Source organism: Musca autumnalis, unplaced genomic scaffold (assembly GCF_047663935.1).
Source record: "Musca autumnalis isolate F117 unplaced genomic scaffold, ASM4766393v1 scaffold_2, whole genome shotgun sequence".
NCBI classification, from domain to species: Eukaryota; Metazoa; Arthropoda; class Insecta; order Diptera; family Muscidae; genus Musca; species Musca autumnalis.
The window spans coordinates 115,690,052-115,709,446 of NW_027411755.1; the positions used below are offsets into that span (position 1 = coordinate 115,690,052).

Genomic DNA, 19,395 nt, shown 5'->3' on the forward strand with positions numbered 1-19,395 from the left:
CCTCAATACTACACTCCTACAGTAATCTTAATTCCAACACTATCCGTTTACTAAAATTCAAATTGTACCAAATTTAGTGGTTTTCGTACCCATAAGTACGAATTTCCAAACTACCTCAATTCTACTGTCCGGCAGTAATCTTAGTTCCGTTCATCCAAATCCAAATTGTACCAAATTTAGTACCATTTAGTACTTTTCGTACCCAAAGGTACGAATTTCCAAAACTATCTCAATCCTACACCCCTACAGTAATCTTAATTCAAAACTTTAGGATTCCATCTCTATCCGTTCACCCAAATCCAAATTTATTACTGCTCGTAATCATAAAAACGAACTTCCAAAACCATATCCTTATTTCAACGCCATTTCCCAACCTTGATTCCCATACCAAATTTGAAGATTCTAGCTTTATCCATTAAAAATATGCAATTGGTACCAAATTTAGAAACTTTTAGTACTTTTCGTACACTTATAGGTCGAGTTTCTAAATACCCTTTGGTACATCTTCCTAACTCTCCACCAATGACCACTCGTTCAAAATTTCAGAATTCTAGCTCTTCGCGTTTGCCTAATACAATGGATTCCATATTTAGTACACTTTAGCACTTTTCGAACCTTTCTACGACGAATTTCCAAAAACCCCTTTACACAAAAACAAATTGTACCAAATTCTGTACAATTCGATTTTCCAAAACAACCTTAATCCTTCACTTAAACAGTAACCATAATTCCAAATAATAGGATTCCAGCGCTATCCGTGCACTCAAATCCAAGTTGTACCATTTGGTACATTTCGTACCCATAAGTACGAATTTCAAAAACTACTTCCATCTCAATCTTATACTCCAACAGCAGTCTGACCGAATTCCAGGATTCCAAATTGTATCACAGGTAGTACCACTTAGTAATTTTCGTACCCTTACTACCTCAGTCCTACACTCCAATAGTTATCCTAATTTCAAATTTCAGGACTCAAACACTATCCGTCACCCAAATCCAAATTCTACTCTATAGCCTACCGCAAACGGGTTTCAAATTCTAACTCTTTCCGTTTACTAAAATTCATACTTTAAATTAAAATAAATAAAATTAAAATACTTAAAATTCAGGATTCCAGTTCTATCCGTTCACCCAAATCCAAATTGTAATAAATTTAGTACCATTTAGTACTATTCGTACACATAAGTACGAATTTCCAAAATTTCCCCAAACCTATGCTCCAACAATAATCTCAATTTCAAATTTCAGGATTCCAGCTCTGTCCGTTCACTCAAATCCCTATTGTACCAAATTTAGCACTTTTCGAACACATAAGTACGACTTTCCCAAACCACCCTCATATCTCAGTCCTACACTTCACAGTAATCTTAATTCCAAATTTCAGGTTTCCAGCTACATACATACGTTCACCCAAATCCAAATTGCACTAAATTTAGTACCATTTAGTACTTTTCGTACCCATAAGTACGAATTTTCAAAACTACCTCAATTCTACACCCCACCAGTAATCTCAATTCCAAATTTCGAGATTCCAACTATATCCGTTCACCCAAATCCCCATTGTCCCAAATTTAGTACTTCTCATTAACATAAGTAAGAATTTCCAAAACTTCCCCAGTCCTACACTCCAACAGTAATATCAATTCCAAATTTCAGGAATCCAGCTCTATCCGTTCACCCAAATCCAAATTGTACTAAATTTAGTACCATTTAGTACTTTTCGTACACTCAAGTTTCCAAAAACCCTTTGGTGCATATTTCTTACTCTTCATCAGTGATCCTCAGTCCAAATTTGAGGAATCAAACTCTATCCGTTCACCCAAATCGAAACTGTACCAAATTTAGTGCTAGTATTTTTCGTACCCTATGTACGAATTTCCAAAACTTCCACAATACTAAACTCCACCAGTAATCTCAGTTCCAAATTTCGAGATTCCAGAGCTATCCGTTCACCCAAATACCCATTATACAAAATTTAGTTCCATTTAGTACTTTCCGTACACATAAGTACTAATTTCCAAAACCACCCTCATATCTCAATCCTACACTTCAACAGTAATATTAATTCCAAATTTCAGGTTTCCAGCTCTTTCCTTTCACCCAAATCTAAATTGTACTAAATTTAGTACTATTCGTACACATAAATACGAATTTCCAAAATTTCCCCAATCCTATGCTCCAACAATAAACTCAATTTCAAATTTCGGGATTCCAGCTCTGTCCGTTCACTCGAATCCCTATTGTACCAAATTTAGTACTTTTCGAACACATAAGTACGAATTTCCAAAACTACCCTCATATCTCAGTCCTACACTTCACAGTAATCTTAATTCCAAATTTCAGGTTTCCAGCTCTACGTTCACCCAAATCCAAATTGCACTAAATTTAGTACCATTTAGTACTTTTCGTACCCATAAGTACGAATTTTCAAAACTACCTCAATCCTACACCCCACCAGTAATCTCAATTCCAAATTTCGAGATTCCAGCTTTTATCCGTTCACCCAAATCCCCATCGTATCAAATTTAGTACCATTTAGTACTTTTCATACACATAAGTACGAATTTCCAAAAGTTCTTCAATCCTACACTCCAACAGTAATCTCAATTCCAAATATCAGGATTCCAGCTCTATCCGTTCACCCAAATCCCTATTGTACCAAATTTAGTACTATTTAGTACTTTTCGTACACATAAGTACTAATTTCCAAAACTACCTTCATATCTCAATCCTACACTTCAACAGTAATATTAATTCCAAATTTCAGGTTTCCAGCTCTATCCGTTCATTCAAATCCAAATTGTACTAAATTTAGTACCATTTAGTACTTTTCGTACCCATAAGTACGAATTTTCAAAACTACCTCAATCATACACCCCACCTGTAATCTCAATTCCAAATATCGAGATTCCAGCTATTATCCGTTCACCCAAATCCCCATTGTATCAAATTTAGTACCATTTAGTACTTTTCATACACATAAGCACGAATTTCCAAAACTACCCTCATATCTCAATCCTACACTACAACAGTAACCTTAATTCCAAATTTCAGGTTTCCAGCTCTTTACGTTCACCCAAATCTAAATTGTACTAAATTTAGTACCATTTAATACTTTTCGTACACATGATTGGTAATTTTCCAAACCATTTCCTTTTAGAAGCACCACTTCCCAACCTTGATTTCCATACCAAATTCCTATATTCCTGGGGCCTATTATTGATTTCATTAATTAGTTATCGATTTCTTCAAATTACAGATTTTGAAATTGAATAGTTATGACTGTACATCTCCATATACGATAAAATTCTTAATTGCAAATAAATAGTGGTATGCACAATTTTATTGCACTTTCATTGATTTGCGAACATTTAGTTATTCACGACATCTGTTGCAATGGAAGATAACAAATGTCTTGTCTTTCTATTATTTAGTGGTTTACGGTAAAATAAGTGCGCCTAGAAGTAAACTACAAAATTTGAAATTATGTGTGATCGTTTACGGTATCATGAAGTTATAGCATTGTTAATTTGACACATGTCTTGCAGAGGGCCAACTAAGTGCATAAGTACGTAATAATAATGAAAAATAAGGATTTTTGTTGTTGTTATTTTTTGTGGTTCCAGGACGAATTTTCTAAAACCCGGCCTTATCTCGCACATTTGCATCAACAGTGAACCACTGGTAAAATTTCAAGCTCCTAGCTTTAGCCGTTTTGGCTGGGCGTTGATGATGAGTCAGTCAGTCAGTCAATCACTTATCACCAAGCTCATTTATATATATAGATACAAGACTGGCAAATTCTGAAATTTAGCAAGTTTTATTGAGAGATGTGACAATCAGTGAAAATTATCCTTTCAGGAGTAGAAACCTTGTTCTCCAGGTGGACGTGGTTATTAGTACTTCAAGACTGTAACCCTACAAGACTTCAAAAATATTTTGTCGAAATGTCTTCAAATATAAATGATTACCTCGAATAGTCTTCTCAACGCACTAGGAGTCGACAAAATCAGTTTCAATCAAATGTTTTAGCTTCTCCTAAAAGTATGCAAAATATTTTTAACTACAAAAATTTGTATACGTTTCATAAAACCCTAGAAGATGAATTAACAAAAACATTGTTCCACAACATCCCATACGGGACAAGGGAGACTTCTCTCATATCAATGAGTGCACCCCGATTCATATTTAGCTCAATGATATGGGACCTACTGTTTATCGCCGAGTCCGAACGGCGTGTCTTAAGACACCACTTATGGAGAAGTTTTTCAAGGCTGAAATACTCAGGAAATGTCGCCAACAGTACTGAGGGGTATTTTGCCTCCGTTGAAAAATGTTTGATGTTGCCTGGCCGGGGAATCGAACCCCCGACCTAATGCGTGCAAGGCGGGCGTGCATACCATTGCACCACGGTGGCACCCAGATGAATTAAATATGTATTTAAAAAAAGGAATTTTATCACAATAAATTTTCAAACGTATATGCAGTTGCATGTTTTTAATAGTAAATGTAAGCGAGGGAATAATATTTAGGTTGTTCTGATAAGTCTATATATATGTATATATATATATTTTTCGTCCCAGTTGCGGTTCGATATATGTTTTTCGTTCCGTTAAAGGAACTACGTCGTTCATTGAGTTCCTTTCAGTTTAATCGTTCAATAGCAAACTATTTTATACTCTTTCTCCAAATTCATTTGTTCGAATATGTTAGCTTCCCCTAAAAGTATGCAGCAAACTTTAAACGACAGACACATTACATGTTTTATAAAATAGGCAAATTATTTATATATATTTTTTTTCATTTAAATTAGAATCGAGTAATCTCGTTCCATTTGCGGTTCGTTGTTTTTGGTTTTGCTAAATGAACTAGTTCGTTCATTCAGTTCCATAGTTCCTTTAAGTCTGAGTTCATATCGTACGTGTTTCTTTTATTTTTCATGAAATCAAAGTGACGGACAACAAATACAGAGCAATAAAATTGCTTTAGTGTCTTCCACGATTACATTAATAAAACAAGTAAACGTATTTTATTTTGCTTTTTTTTCAAATTTAAAAAATAATACAATTATTTTTACTTTTTACTGTTGACTATTTTTTTAATTCGGCAGAGAGTAAAATTTAATAAAGAAGATAGACAACTGATAGAATTATATGAGCTTGTTGAAGTAAATGAAAGAGAAGAGCAAGAATAATGGGAGAAAAATGAATGAGGGAATGAGCGTCGTAGTTCCTTTGAACTAGGTCGTTCCGGAAGGGACAACTCTAATTTAAATATTAAATGATAAAAAATTTTCTGCAATATTCCCGCTGAAATAACTCTTTCCATTGTGATTGTGTTGGGCCATAAACATTATTATTCTTGTTCTGCATAATAAAGCTGAATTGATATATAATGTATTGTTTAAACATATAATATTCACATAAATTGTCATATAACATTATGTTATACCCAAAAACCGCTTCATTCACCAAAAGAAATTATAAAAACAAAAGAACATTATGGTATATCCATTTTGGTTAAGTTATAGAAACTGTAGGTCTTGCTTAAAAATGTTCTTATCATATTTTGTGATTATTCGGTGTCATCTTAAACACAAACGCTATAACATTTGTATTTAGAAATGTCCTGTGTATTGAGCAAAAGCTGGCAATGACTACTAAATCAATATCTACTACATACATATATAAACTATGAATAGAACATTAATGTATGTACATATCAAAGATTTATGATTAGATATTTATGTGATTAGAAGAGAAAATTTGTGAAATTTTGTAAATAAATTTTAATTAAGTTTTATACATTTATAAATAATGCTAATGCACTTTTCAATAAATAACAATTAAATCGTTATAAATTATTATGTACACATACTGTGGCATTTTGCCACAGTTTGTACTACACCCAGATGAAATACAATGTCTGTTTATGCATTTTATGTTTATGCATGTGTTCATGAATGAACAAATATTAAATTATGTAAATATTTCATTTTATACCATAAATATACTTAGTTGAATGGAATATATTGTACGAAATTTATGGCAAAGTTTAATGACAAGAAATGAATTCAAAATGCAATACAAAAAATATTTGGACTAAAAATTAATGTATGTACATATGTATATGATGAAATAAGTATATTCCCCAAGTATACTTTAATTCTTGGGAATGTGTCAATTTTATGCACAATTTAGAGCTGTGCGCTTTTTATTTCATTGCAAGAAAAACAAAAGCAGATAAATATATTTTACATAAATATTATTTACATAAAAATATTTACAAAAACTGATTTAATCAAATTTTAATTGAATTCCTTAAAGTATGCCAAACCTCAGAAATTATGTATTGAGCAAGACTATAAGTCGCTTAAACACCAGCCTAATGAAAATATATCTTAAAAAATGGGGTCCAAAAATATGCATTCAAATATAATTTTCAAACTTGAACTCAATTCCATATTGCTATTTTAATCTTATTTGGGAAGCTAATGGATGAGCCGCTTAACAATGGGCGTAATCGACAGCATTGTAAATTCACGTCATAACCGTAAGGCTTCAATATTTTTTTAATACTGGGTCATTTGGAAGACATATTTTTCCGTAGGAATTGTTTTTGCCAATATCCCAGTAGTTCTTATCATCAAATCAAAGAACTTCCTTGACCTTTAACGATTTATCTGTTATAAATACATATGCTATTAATAAATCTAAATTAACATTGGCATTAGACCATTAAAAATATATTTTAAAAACAAAGAACAATTTAATTCCCATTATTTCATAACAAACACACAAATGATTCACATGATTCGACCTGCCAGAGCAATAACAAACATCTACCTACATTCATTACAATTTGTGATTGCTGCAATTTTATTTGGAAATTAAAGCTAATTATTAAAAACAAATTGCATAGAATTTAAATTGCTAATAAAATGCCAATTTTATTTTTAATGCTGCAATATCAAAAACATTTTATTATTTCCAAACGGTGTTTTTGGGTGATACGACTATTTAATAATAATTATTATTATGTATGTATATGTAGTAGCAACAGTAACAGCAACAATAACAACAGATTTTATTTTCTAATTCAACCGCATAATCATTAAAAATCATTCAACAAAACAGGTAAATGGACAGACACATGGGTGGACATATAAACAAATAGATTAGCAAAAAGTTAAATTGAACTAATTAAACAAAATATTTGTAATATTTTTTTTGTTCATTACAAACATAAATAGAAAATAAAGTGGCAGTTGGCCTAATGTTACTAAGATGTAATTTGGATTTAAAGATGAATAATAGCCTGTTTATATTATAGCTTCTAGCCGGGTTAACCTTCTTTATGAAGATTTATTTGACGTATACGCAATGGAATTAACATTTGAAACCCAGTGGGTTTGTTAAATCCGGTTATATATAAACGTACTATAAGAAAAGTTTTTTTTTAGTTTTGTTTTATACAAGAAAAAGCATTAATAAATATAGCATTGTATTATTTAATATTCATTGTAGTGAATTAACTTAAAACTGTGATAAAGTTCACCATCATCATCATCGGGTGTAAATATTGTATTAAGTTGATTTGCTTATTGCTTTCTCTTCCGTGTCACTTTTGAAGTTTATTATTCTCTTGGTTGTTGGTAAGTCATTTATGTGAAGCATTTCTAACATCATTCTTCTTTTGTAGTTATTTTCGATATGAACAATTTTAACTTTGTCAAACAGACCCAAGCTCAAAAACCTTGTCGTTTGCTAGGTATATATATTCTTCTAATGTAATCTAAGTTTGCTGGAGCTTAAACACGCCCCTGGCAATAAAATTGTTTTGTAGTACTATTCTTGACGGTTGCCAATTGCATTGCTTGTCAGCTTAATAACACAAAACTTTATATGTTTTTAAAAGTTATAAAACCGACGTATTGTTTCTTCTCTTTATTTACAAAATTATTGTCATATAAGATAAATATAAGGCTACATGGCCCTAGTTTTATTTACCTTTTATTTTTCTATAATAAAAATCCTTAAAACTACACCTGTTAATCAGCTGATCTAGTTAACCTTTATATGCGATAAATTTGGGGTAGTTCACACTCAATGATTTATTGTTAGACAATGCCACTGCAGAATTATGGGCATAATAAAATGAAACTAACTTTTTAACTCTCATACTTTTACTTCACCATTCATTTATGACATTCTCGTATTGTTAAAACTAGTTCCACTGCCAAATGGCTTACTAAACGTTGGTTTACATAGCTGTTGTCACCAAAAAAAGTTAGACAAACAATTTATTAATTAGATATTTTAGATGACAACAGAATGTGTAAAGTCAGCAGATCGATTAAAAACAATTACACCAACACAAATGTCCATACACACTAAAATACCTTGTCTACCTTGCGCACTCATTAAATTTCGATTTAGCATTTAATTAGTATTACAACAAATATACAATTCTGTTTGTTTTTCAAATCACTTGGTTCTTGGCTGTGGTTTTTTTCACATAGAGATAAAGGGTAGGTGTAAAGGATAGATAAGTTGTTGTTATTTTGCATTTATTTTAAATTATACAAAAACAAAAATTCAACTATTTATAAAATATTTAGAATATTTTCGAACGCACGGAATTAATAATTATTAATGGTTCACAGAGGATCTTTGCATTGAATTTTATTTTTGGTAAATTATAAAAATGAAGTTGTTTGAATTATGTAATCTTTTTAAGAAACTCTCAACTTGGTTTTAACAACAAAAACACAAATATTTAATTTAAATTTATGAATCAAACAACACACAACAAAATTATTCATGTTTTGAAATGACTGGTTTTATTTATTCACTAAACTGAACATCAAAGCTGCTGATCTTTAACATTTTTTATTCTTTTTATTATTTATGGTTGTTGTTGGTTTGCAGTGTTTTTATTTAGTAATTATTAACTAATTAGTGTAGATTTGTTCACATAAAAATGTCATTCAACTTTTGACGCAAAAAGAAGAGTAAGAATATAACAACAACAATAAAGTTGCCATTAAACACAAACAACAAAGTCCGTCTGTTTTGTTGGCAACACACTTTCCAAATGACTACCGACCGACCGCCAGACAACAACCCAACAACCCGTTGCCGGGTATCAATTTTTTAATGTCACCAAATCAAGAGTAATTTAAATGATCATCGAAATCGTGGTCACACTCACTCATTCACTCGCGCATACACACGCACATTAGATGTAAAATAACAAAAAAAAAATCATTGAACATTTTTTAAACATTTGCTGCAATTAACTACAAAAACGGTACACTTTTTTCTGGTTATTTATGTTATTTGTTTTTATATATTTTTTACAATCAGGTTAATCTTTTTGGCGATCTGTCGATGTATGGCCGACTGGCAAATATTTTTGTAATTTGGCCACAATTTTTATTATGATTTCTGTGGAAAGCCAAGAAGTAAAGGCATGCTGCAATTTATTTTACTCATGGAAAGAAAGAGGAGTGGGTGTCTTAATAATAAACTCATTAAATTTATGTGTCAATATTCCTTTTATTAATACTTTGTTCATGAGAAATTTATGGCCAAATGGAAAAGTTGTATCGATGCAGTAGTAGAACTACAAATCTGCCAGTCGATTTTTGGTTTTTGTCCAGATGTTTAATACCCATAAGGTGAATTATTCAATTTGTTTCAAATGAATATTTATATCTTTTTTGATTATTTAAATTTTAACATCAAAACAAAATTCATAAAGAATATTGAATTATTGTTCGAACAGTTTGTTGTATGCCAAAATGCTTATAAACGAAATGTTTAAATATGTATTTCATTTAAGTTTAAATGTGTATGTTAAAAGAATTTATATATTTAGTTATATATATTTTTGTTTGTGGTTTATGAGTTTTATTTCTTGTTCACTAAGAAATGCCATAAGGAAGTCAAATGAAATGTCTATATCAACACTCTGAAATGCAACAATTTTCTTTCACATAATAAAACAAAACAATATTAAATTCACGTAAAATTTTGAGACGATGTTTTCCAAAACCAACATCAAAGTACAAGTCATGGACGATATTCGGGCTTTAATGCCCAATATTGAATAATTGAAATACATACACATGTTTTTGGAAAGAGTTCACAATATTAATTTTTAAGACTCGTCACATTAAATTTCAACTAATTAAACCTATAAGACAATTAACACGACATAAAAACTAGTATCACAGTTCGTTTACATCATTGCAATGCCATATCTCGCGCTTATATTGTCCGTATCTTCTTTCAGGTTCATAGTTCTGTCAATGTTTTGTTGCATTCTTAAGCTTTCAATGAACATTCACTTTTTCTATTTTATATCTTTATCTAATATTTTGAAATTGCTAGGTTGTTAAATACCTACTCAAATCGAAATCAATGTATAGATCTTTTCAAGCATCTGCATCATTCGTAAACGTAACATAAGGTATACATTTGCTAAGTTTTGGAGTCGAAGTCTGAACTGATAATGGGAAATCAATACCGATGAAATTCTCTATGACGTGTTATATCATTTTGTTTATTCTGGGATATTTTGCAAAGGCTATTGATCCATGTAAAAAAATGAAAAAGATGCTATGGAATCCATTTTTGCATTTTAAGACTCATTTAAAACACATACCAAAGTCTGCCTTTAAATTCAGTCACGAGGACTCAAAATATTGTAGCAAAAATCATGAATGAAAAGTAAATGGGAAATGAATAAGGTAAAAAGATGAAGAGACACTTGTAGTGGTTATTGAACTGCATTTTTGGATGGAAACATTTTTGCTGGCCATGGTATAATATATAGAGATGAGAAGATTTACATCTTCTTTTCGGAAAAATCAACTCGTGTTTAAAATAATATACAATTTGTAAAAGCGGAAAATAAGAGAAAACACGCGTTATAGTAATTACTTAAAGATTTTGTATACAAATATGGAATTATTGAAGCAACAAGAGTTGGGCAATCTAGCTCCTGGAGCGGATCGATCTTTCTAGTTCCTTTTCCCAAAAGGAACTAGTTCCTTAATATAGTTCCAAATAGTTCCGAGCCCGATATAGTTCAATTAATATTTCTCTTTCGTCGTTCTTTTTATTACCTTCGTTCCAAATAGTTCCGAGAGTGAAATAGTTAAACGAATCTTTCTCTTTCTTTTTGTTTTCATCTCTGTTGGATGTGATTTACGTTTATTTAAGAATGTGGTCGCATCTAAATGATGAAGTGTGGAGATTGAAGTAAGTGTGGAATAAATTTAAGGAAATAAATTATACAAACGAAATGAATTATATGCACGGTTGGAACTATATGAACTAAAGGAACTATATAAATGCACGGAGCCGGATATAGTTCCAATAGTTCCTTGTCCGGAATAGTTCAATGGAACTAGTTCGTTCCAGAACTACACAACTCTAGAAGCAAAATTGTTTACCAAATCGTTTTCACTGAATGCTGACGGTAAAATGTAATATGTGTTTGACCTGTGAAAAACATAATAACATTTTCAATTACAGGATTGGAAGATATAGCTAATCGGGATATAAAACCAGCTATTCGTTTCATCTCACAAGGCGGGCGTGTTTATTACATTTTTATAATTTTATAAAACTTACTCCTAAATATTTTCTACAAGGGGAATTTATTGTGAGAGAAGTCTCCCTTGTCCCTTATGGGATGTTTGTGGAACAATTATATTATATTATAATTTATGGTGGATTAGAAACAAATACAATTCTTACTTTGGGGGACTACAATGTACTTAAAGTTTTCTGAAGAATTTCTTAAACAAATCGCTTGGATTACCAGATCTATTTACCAGGTGACGTAAGTAGCACAACAACAACTCTATTTGGACCGAAAATTCTTCAAGATGTCAAAATGTTTGTTTACGTTTTCGTACAATTTATTCACAATAACAAAAAACTTGACGGATTGAAACAACGGCGCTGGTGTTTTACGCCATTATTACACCATTGAATTATGATTGCTTAAGTCTGGAGTATTTCCCCATTGGCTTAACTTCATCATTACTTTCCTTACAGAGAGTAATGTTTACAAAACGCACTGAGAGCCTGCAAAATGTAATGATCGCTACCAATATCAAGATTTCATCCCGGCGAAGGGTATTATCAATTGGCTTTTCAGTTTTTGAAATGATGATTTTTCTAGTGAAAACCTTTAAGCATCGAGTATTCTCATGTTAATAAGAATGATGCTCACTTTTTGGCTTTCCCAGAAAAACACCAGAACAAAATATTTGAATTAAATTAATTTGAAATAATTAATTTCCCAATCAGAAAAGAAATCGATAGACATGTTGTGGTATACAAATCCTCTGTAAATCTTGTATATTGTAGAAATGTGGGACCAAAAATGAGCCCTTATAAATTTGAAAAATGTTCAAAAATTTTGTGTAAAGGAGCATACATGTAATTTGAAGTTAAAATTTATTTTAAAAAATTTATTATATACGCAAATCAGAAAACTTATTACCATTTATTTAAAAAATGCCGACATTTTGCAATTTTTTATATAAGGGATAAACCACACAAAACAAACAAAAGTTTGAAAAAAAAAGTTAAAGAATAATTTATTTTCAATCATTTGTGTTACGTTCATAAGCCCTCAGAACCAAATTTTTTTTTAAAAGAAATTTATCATTCTTCCACAACAGTTTTTATTTAAATTTTTAAAATATTCTAGCGCCCTGTAGACTGTTGGGAAAATTCCCAATTTTAAGTTAAAATACAAGTACATCAGGGAATTTGCGCACGAAACTAATATTTGGCCAGAAATGTCGGCATACATATCTAGGAGGTTAAACAAGTGTGTTGTTTTTAAAAATATTTGCTCTGTTTCATAACCCGCAAGAATCTACAAATTTTTACAACGATAGAATCCTTTCCTTTAGGATATCGAAAAAACTGAGTAGATGTATGAATCGGGGTGAACTCATTGATATGAGAGAAGTCTTCCTTGTCCCTTTTGGGATGTTTGTGGATCAATTATTTTGTAGTTTGGCTTTAGGTCGAATAAAAAAATGTATACTTGATTGCTTTTAAATTTCATTATTTCAAATTTTTTGACTGCCATAGGCAGTCATCTTCAGAGATATTTTACGAAAAAAAACAAATTTGTAAATATATGGAGTTAAGCTCTGTTGTTACGATATCATAACAACATTCAGTTAAGTAGTTAACCATTTCAGGCGTTTTAAAACGCCAATGAACTGGAAACTGCTATGGAATACAATCCTGAGTCCAACTTTTGCTTTCCTACAATTTGTATATGTCGAATTGCGCTTTAATGGGGTTTTACCATTAACATACCCCTGTTGTTGGTAAAATGTTTATATACTTTGTTTCATAAACATTTGTGCATTATGCATCTTTTCCAGTCTTTACAGGTCTATGTCTTTGAAAAAAAAAAACACAATACACATTAATTTGATAACAAAAAATGCAACTCAGAAATTTACATTTTTGTGAGGAAAGACACAGAGCTTTGTTGAATCATCTGATGTAAACCAAAGATTTTTTCTGTCTATACTTGTTGACAGTATTCCTATAGATACAGGCACAGTGGTCCGTGTATGTTTTATAGTTCATTTTTTCGGGACATTTGTTGTATTTAACATTTCTAATGCAAAACGACATTTGGATTTATTTTCTTGTGTCAATGTATCTACATCTTTAAAATTTGGTTTATGCCCAGTCAATGTACAATATGCTGTTAGGGTCATGTTTTATTCTAAAAGTTGTTTGATCGAACTTAAACGACGTTTGCATTAGAGCTTTTTGCCGGGTTAACAACCTTCCTTATGAGAGCATTTTACCCTGTTTGCACTTAACCAGATTTAATATTAACGCACTGGGTTTCATATGTCAATTCCATAGAGCAAACTTCAAATAAATCCTCATAAAGCGGGCTCTTATGCAAACGCCGTTTTATGTCCGGTAAGTCTAGTTTTGAATTTTGTTGTACCAGCATAAACATTTTATCTTATAAACTACATTGCACTTGTCTTCCTTTTTTAACTTTGCTTTGGTTTTACTAAATAAACTATTGACGGTATTGTTGGATTTTTGAGCTAATTGGTATTTGTCCATATTATAAATATTAGAGTTGCAAAATCTTTCAGGAATATAAGTAATGCGTTTGTATAGTTTTTGATTTTCTTGTTCTTTTGGCAATAAACATTGTCTTTGAAAAAAAGAATTCTAATAAAATACATACTCTCGAAATAATACGACGGCCAAGAGACCGAATGAATTGGTCGCTATAAACGCTAAATCGTTTTTGGATTTCGTGGTTAAAACCGATATGTCGTTACAAACGCCTGTGTGTTAAATTTCTTTTCAAAATCCAAACAAAAATAATTCGCAATAATTCAAATACGCACTAATATGACTGATGAATCGTTTACTAATGCTGAGGATGGGAACAAATACTATCTTGGCATCCTGAAAACTGCAGACTATGCCGCTGTTCATAAAAATTCAATTTTATTGAATTTGTCACTCTTCTAGCAAATTTTGTTTTCTTTTATTTCTTATAAGAAAAGAGAAAATCAATGCGAATTTGCCGACGGCAAATTATTGGTTCAATCTCAATCCATAAAAAACAACAAATGTTTTTGTTACTTACTTATCACATCATGTCCATGACAATCCAAATCCAGGTGATGGTTCATCACCAATGATGGTTGTAATCCAGTTTGATTGTGATTGTGCAGGGGAAGCTGGTGAGCCAAATGGCCACCAATCTCTGCCATTACCATATATTATGTTTAAGACAAGCGTTGGTTTGCAAATAAAAAACCAAGAATATTTTATGATTTCCACAAATTTGTAGCTGATTGCACTTTTCTATACACAATTTTAAATATTCCAAAATAAAAAGAAATTTGATTTCTTTTTTGAAATTTTTTGTTTGTTTGAAAATATGTATTTTTCTTCTTTTGCTTGGTTCCAATTTTTTTGAAAATTTGTATTTTTCTTGTGTTTGGTTTTAATTTATTTGGTTTGAGCTACAACTTTATTTGTTGTTGTTTGGTTGGTTATCCTTTGAAAGATTCGTTTGTTTGTTTTAAGGCACTGTACAAAGATTTGAGGGGGGAGATGAAGGGGGTTTGTGTGTATATTTTGTGGTTGTTGATTTTACTTTTTTCGTTTTTCTTGCGTTGTTTATTTTTAATTAATTTTTATTTTTCTTTTTTGCCAAGCTGACGATTTTTTGTTGTTTGCATAAATTTTTCATCACTTGACGTCTGTCACTTTTGTTTGCCAAATTATTCATACCTGACCAAAAATTTTGTTATTTTTAAAAAACTGAACATCAAAATAATAAATTCGAAATTTTATTTTTGGTCGTTGGGTTTTGAATTCTTATTTTCATTTGATTTTTCTTTTGTTTTAAAAATCCACTTGAGAATGTAGGTGGCGATGTTGATGAAACGCGCGTCTTACGGAATCCACTATAGCAGCAGGATCGATATATTGAAAATTAACCGAGAGTGTGTGTGTGTGAAGTTCATAAGACGAATTTTGTTTTAGCGGTCTGCAGCCCAGAACAGAGCAACGTTAGCGCGCAGCAAAGTCTCACGTACAACTAAACCGGACTGGCAAGTTACGTTGTACGCAGTGTGGATACACACATTGGTGGTGTATGGTGTCGTATGCTCTTCATGTAGTTCCTATTGTTGTTGTTTTTTTGCCTTACATATTTTCAAGTCTTCTTCCCCTTACTAAAATGGACATTCCCATGATACCTAACATATCCTATGGTAGTACACTAGAGGAAAAGAGACCGAGATAGTAACAACGCCAAATTTTATTCTTTGCTTATTGGTGGTGTTAACACCTTTTTCGAAATTGCATATGGCTGGCCTTGTTCTTCTCATGCGAAAATATGGACTTGTCAAGAATTCGAAGAGGGGAAGTCAAGGCAGGAATCTTTTCGAAAATTATTATTAAATACTGTCATCTCTTTTCTTCTATATAACGTACTCTTTCTATTCCATGAAAATATATAATTGTTATGCACTTGTCACAGAGAATCTGAGCAGCAAGAATTCTCCCGACATTTTTATGCTCAACAAAACACAAAGAGCAGAGAAGACATTGGAGAAGTTTTGTTGTTTTTCTTCCTTTTTATTTATTGTAAATGGCGTTTTTGTGGACCAATCAAATAGAGCATGCGCTCACTATTCCAGTTTCTCCGGTAAATTGCCCCACCTTCCAATTAGCTACGAAAACTCATTGTTGTTGCTGTTGCATGCGGGTTTTGTTGGTTGGCCTTAGCAAATTTTGAAATTTTTCACATTAATCTGTTGTGTGTGTTCGTATATGGCTCTGTTTAGTTTTCTTTTGGAATCGTATTCCGTTTAGCCAGTTTGTGCCTTAAAAACGTTCATTTAAGTGGAATTTAAATACTCTTGGCTGGTTTGCAGCCAGTTGAATACGATTTTAAACGTTTATGGATTTGCGGAAAGTACACGCAATCGGCTAAGGAGAACAACATGAAGAAACTAACTAGTGGTCGGTCTCTTGGCGAAACAAAAAGAAATCCCACAACAAACTGAAAAGAATGAAGGAAAACTTTCGGCAGTAATTGTTGTTCGCATGCTTTGTTGAGAGACACCATGGCGGTTACTGGAGCGCCCCACCTTTCTTTCTCACATGAGTGCAATTTATGCTTGCCTTCTTTTATTTGTCTCAACTTTGGGGCAGGTAGAGTGATACTGACGACGACGATGTCGCCTGCATAAAAAAACAAGACACCAACGTTTGCCATTTTCTACAACATCGGAAACAAGAAAAAGAAAGAAAAGAACAAATTATGGATGCCATACAAAATGGTTGCACTTGTTTGGATTCGATGGGTGCTGCAAACATAATTTTGCACACAGATACACTCTCATAGTAAATACTGGTGTCTGGCGTTTGTAACTTCTTCCATAACTTTTTTACCGCTAACTTGTGGGTTGTTCTGTCATAGAGCATGCAACAGTCAGCCAGCCATCAAGTCAACAATGAATAGTTTCTATGGGCCTTGCAAAAATTGTCGCTGTAAACGTTTTGCCAATCCCTTAACAAATTCACCTCAAGTCCTTCGGCATCTCTTCTGATTCAAATCATAAGAGATCGTGCTATAGCACTTTTATCGTTGTTTATTAAACGGCGTTGTTGGAGGTTTTTCTATTAAGCTAAAAATATTTTGAAAAGTATTTTAAAATTCGGTTTATGGCGTTATCTTCGAACATCACTGAATGGTCAATGGGGCAATGTGTATTAGGGTTATGACTTTTTTACAACCTCATATCCCTGTATCATAGCGTGATGAGTTTCTACATAAGATTACATAAAATCTTAATTATAAAGTGATTCGTTAAAAAAGCTTTCGCGTTAAAACCTTTTAAAGTTTTTATTTTTCAGAACTTTTGACCATTTTTTGAAGTCACTATAAGCAGATATTTAACTGAAAACAAGGTACATATAGGGGCACACGACATAACCGAAATGACATAACCGTTGGTTTCTCACTATTTTATCGTCGTATTATTACTTACATATATGTATATCAGTTTGCAGTATATATAACATTATTTCATATATCATAAAACTTTAAAGTGCGGGACCTTTTTCAATATTTATATTAAATAAAAGCTATTTTAGTCTTTAAGAGGCAAAAGGTCATTCGTGCAACAGGAAATCATTTTTTGAAATTTTTTTTCATTTCATTAATTTTTAAATTTTTTTCAAAGTGGGAACCTTTTTACAGTGTTTTATTTAACTTGCTTTGGTGTCGGTTTAGTTCAAATCTGGTAACTCATTTTTAACACAGTTGCAGTTGACCAATCGAACTGTAACTTTGCACACTTTTCAGATTTGGATGACAATACATGAATATGGAATCAAAAGCAATATTGGTCCATTTTGACAATGTTTTAACGGTGTTGTATTTAACTTGCTTTTCAAATCTGGTAATTCATTTTTGACAAAGTTGCAGTTTATCAATCGAACTAAAACTTTGCACACTTTTCAGATTTGGATGACAATACATGAATATGGGCCCATTTTTTTTCTTATAGCCCCAATATAGCAGTACCACCCGATTTCAGGTATTTTGCACAAACTATCGAAACTAGTCTTACTTGCCTTACCCCTTGGCGAACAATGCCAAACCTTTTCCACTAATAAATTAGTTCTTTTAAAATAATAAAACAACAACAATGGGATTAAGCCAGACTATTTTGAAGAAACAAAATTGTATTAGCTATCCCAATAAAAACGACGCCACCAATGTTCTATTTGAGAAACACTGGCACCGTTTATATGGTTGGATGCGACAAGCTACCAACTACATTTTGTTATATGCATTCGTCGAAACTCGACGACACATAACAGTGGTAAAAAGGTTTGGTTTGTTTCGTAGCCACTTTCGTCGGAGTTGTGTTAGGTTGCCAAAGAAAAACTTCTCATCGAAGTTTTTTCTTTGTACACCTTTATACTTCGAGCTGACGATTGATGTTTGGGTATAAAAAGTTTCTTGTTGAAGAAGTTATTGAAAAATAACTTCGGTGGAGAATATCCACAAACAAGAAACAAGGGAACTGATGAGATCCAGTGGCGTGGATCGAAACTAGTCTTCCTTGCCTTACCCCTTGGCGAACAATGCCAAACCTTTTCCACTAATAAATTAGTTGTTTTAAAATAATAAAACAACAACAATGGGATTAAGCCAGACTATTTTGAAGAAACAAAATTATAAATATTTGCTTTAGCCAGCTCCACACAGTTGTGACGCAAAACATTAAAATGCGATTATCTCAAAACAGGCAAATGGCGTATGGAACACTTAAGCATGACACCGACGATATGGCATTTGGGATTCCCAATGATACAGACATTTCCCCACCAAAAATTGTGAACATAGGTCCAGGTTTTGGTATAGCCCCCATATAGCGGTACCATCCCATTTCAAGTGTTTTAAGGATTTTATCTTCATTTTTAGGCAGAATTGGCTGTATCTTGGCATTTAGAGTTCTCAATGGTACAGAAACTTCCCCACTAAAAATTATGAACATATGAAAGTCCAGGTTTTGGTATAGCCTTTGTATAACGGTACAACACGATTTCAGGCATTTTAAAGTTTTTGTCTACATTTTCGGCCTAAATTGACTATAATTTTGTTCTCAGTGGTAAAATATATTTATAAAAAGATAAAAATAAAAAATAATTTAAAAAAATTAAGTTTCAGTGTTTTATTTATCCCTTGGGGGAACCTGTAACCCCTATAGGGCGCGTCCCCAGGTGGCGGATAGGGGAATGCTTCCCAGATATGGGTGGTAGGACGGAAATC

The 19,395-nt window shown here is 32.1% G+C and overlaps 1 protein-coding gene across 1 annotated transcript in view; it reads right to left on the reverse strand.

The window, feature by feature from the left end:
* LOC141394508 (insulin gene enhancer protein isl-1-like) overlaps positions 1–15,644 on the reverse strand; it is a 56,631-nt gene extending 40,987 nt beyond the window's left edge. The window contains exon 1 of the mRNA XM_073969041.1: positions 14,680–15,644. Coding sequence (XP_073825142.1) covers positions 14,680–14,812 — 133 coding nt within the window. The 5' untranslated portion in view covers positions 14,813–15,644. The remainder of the gene's footprint in view (positions 1–14,679) is intronic.
* Positions 15,645–19,395: the final 3,751 nt, after the last annotated feature.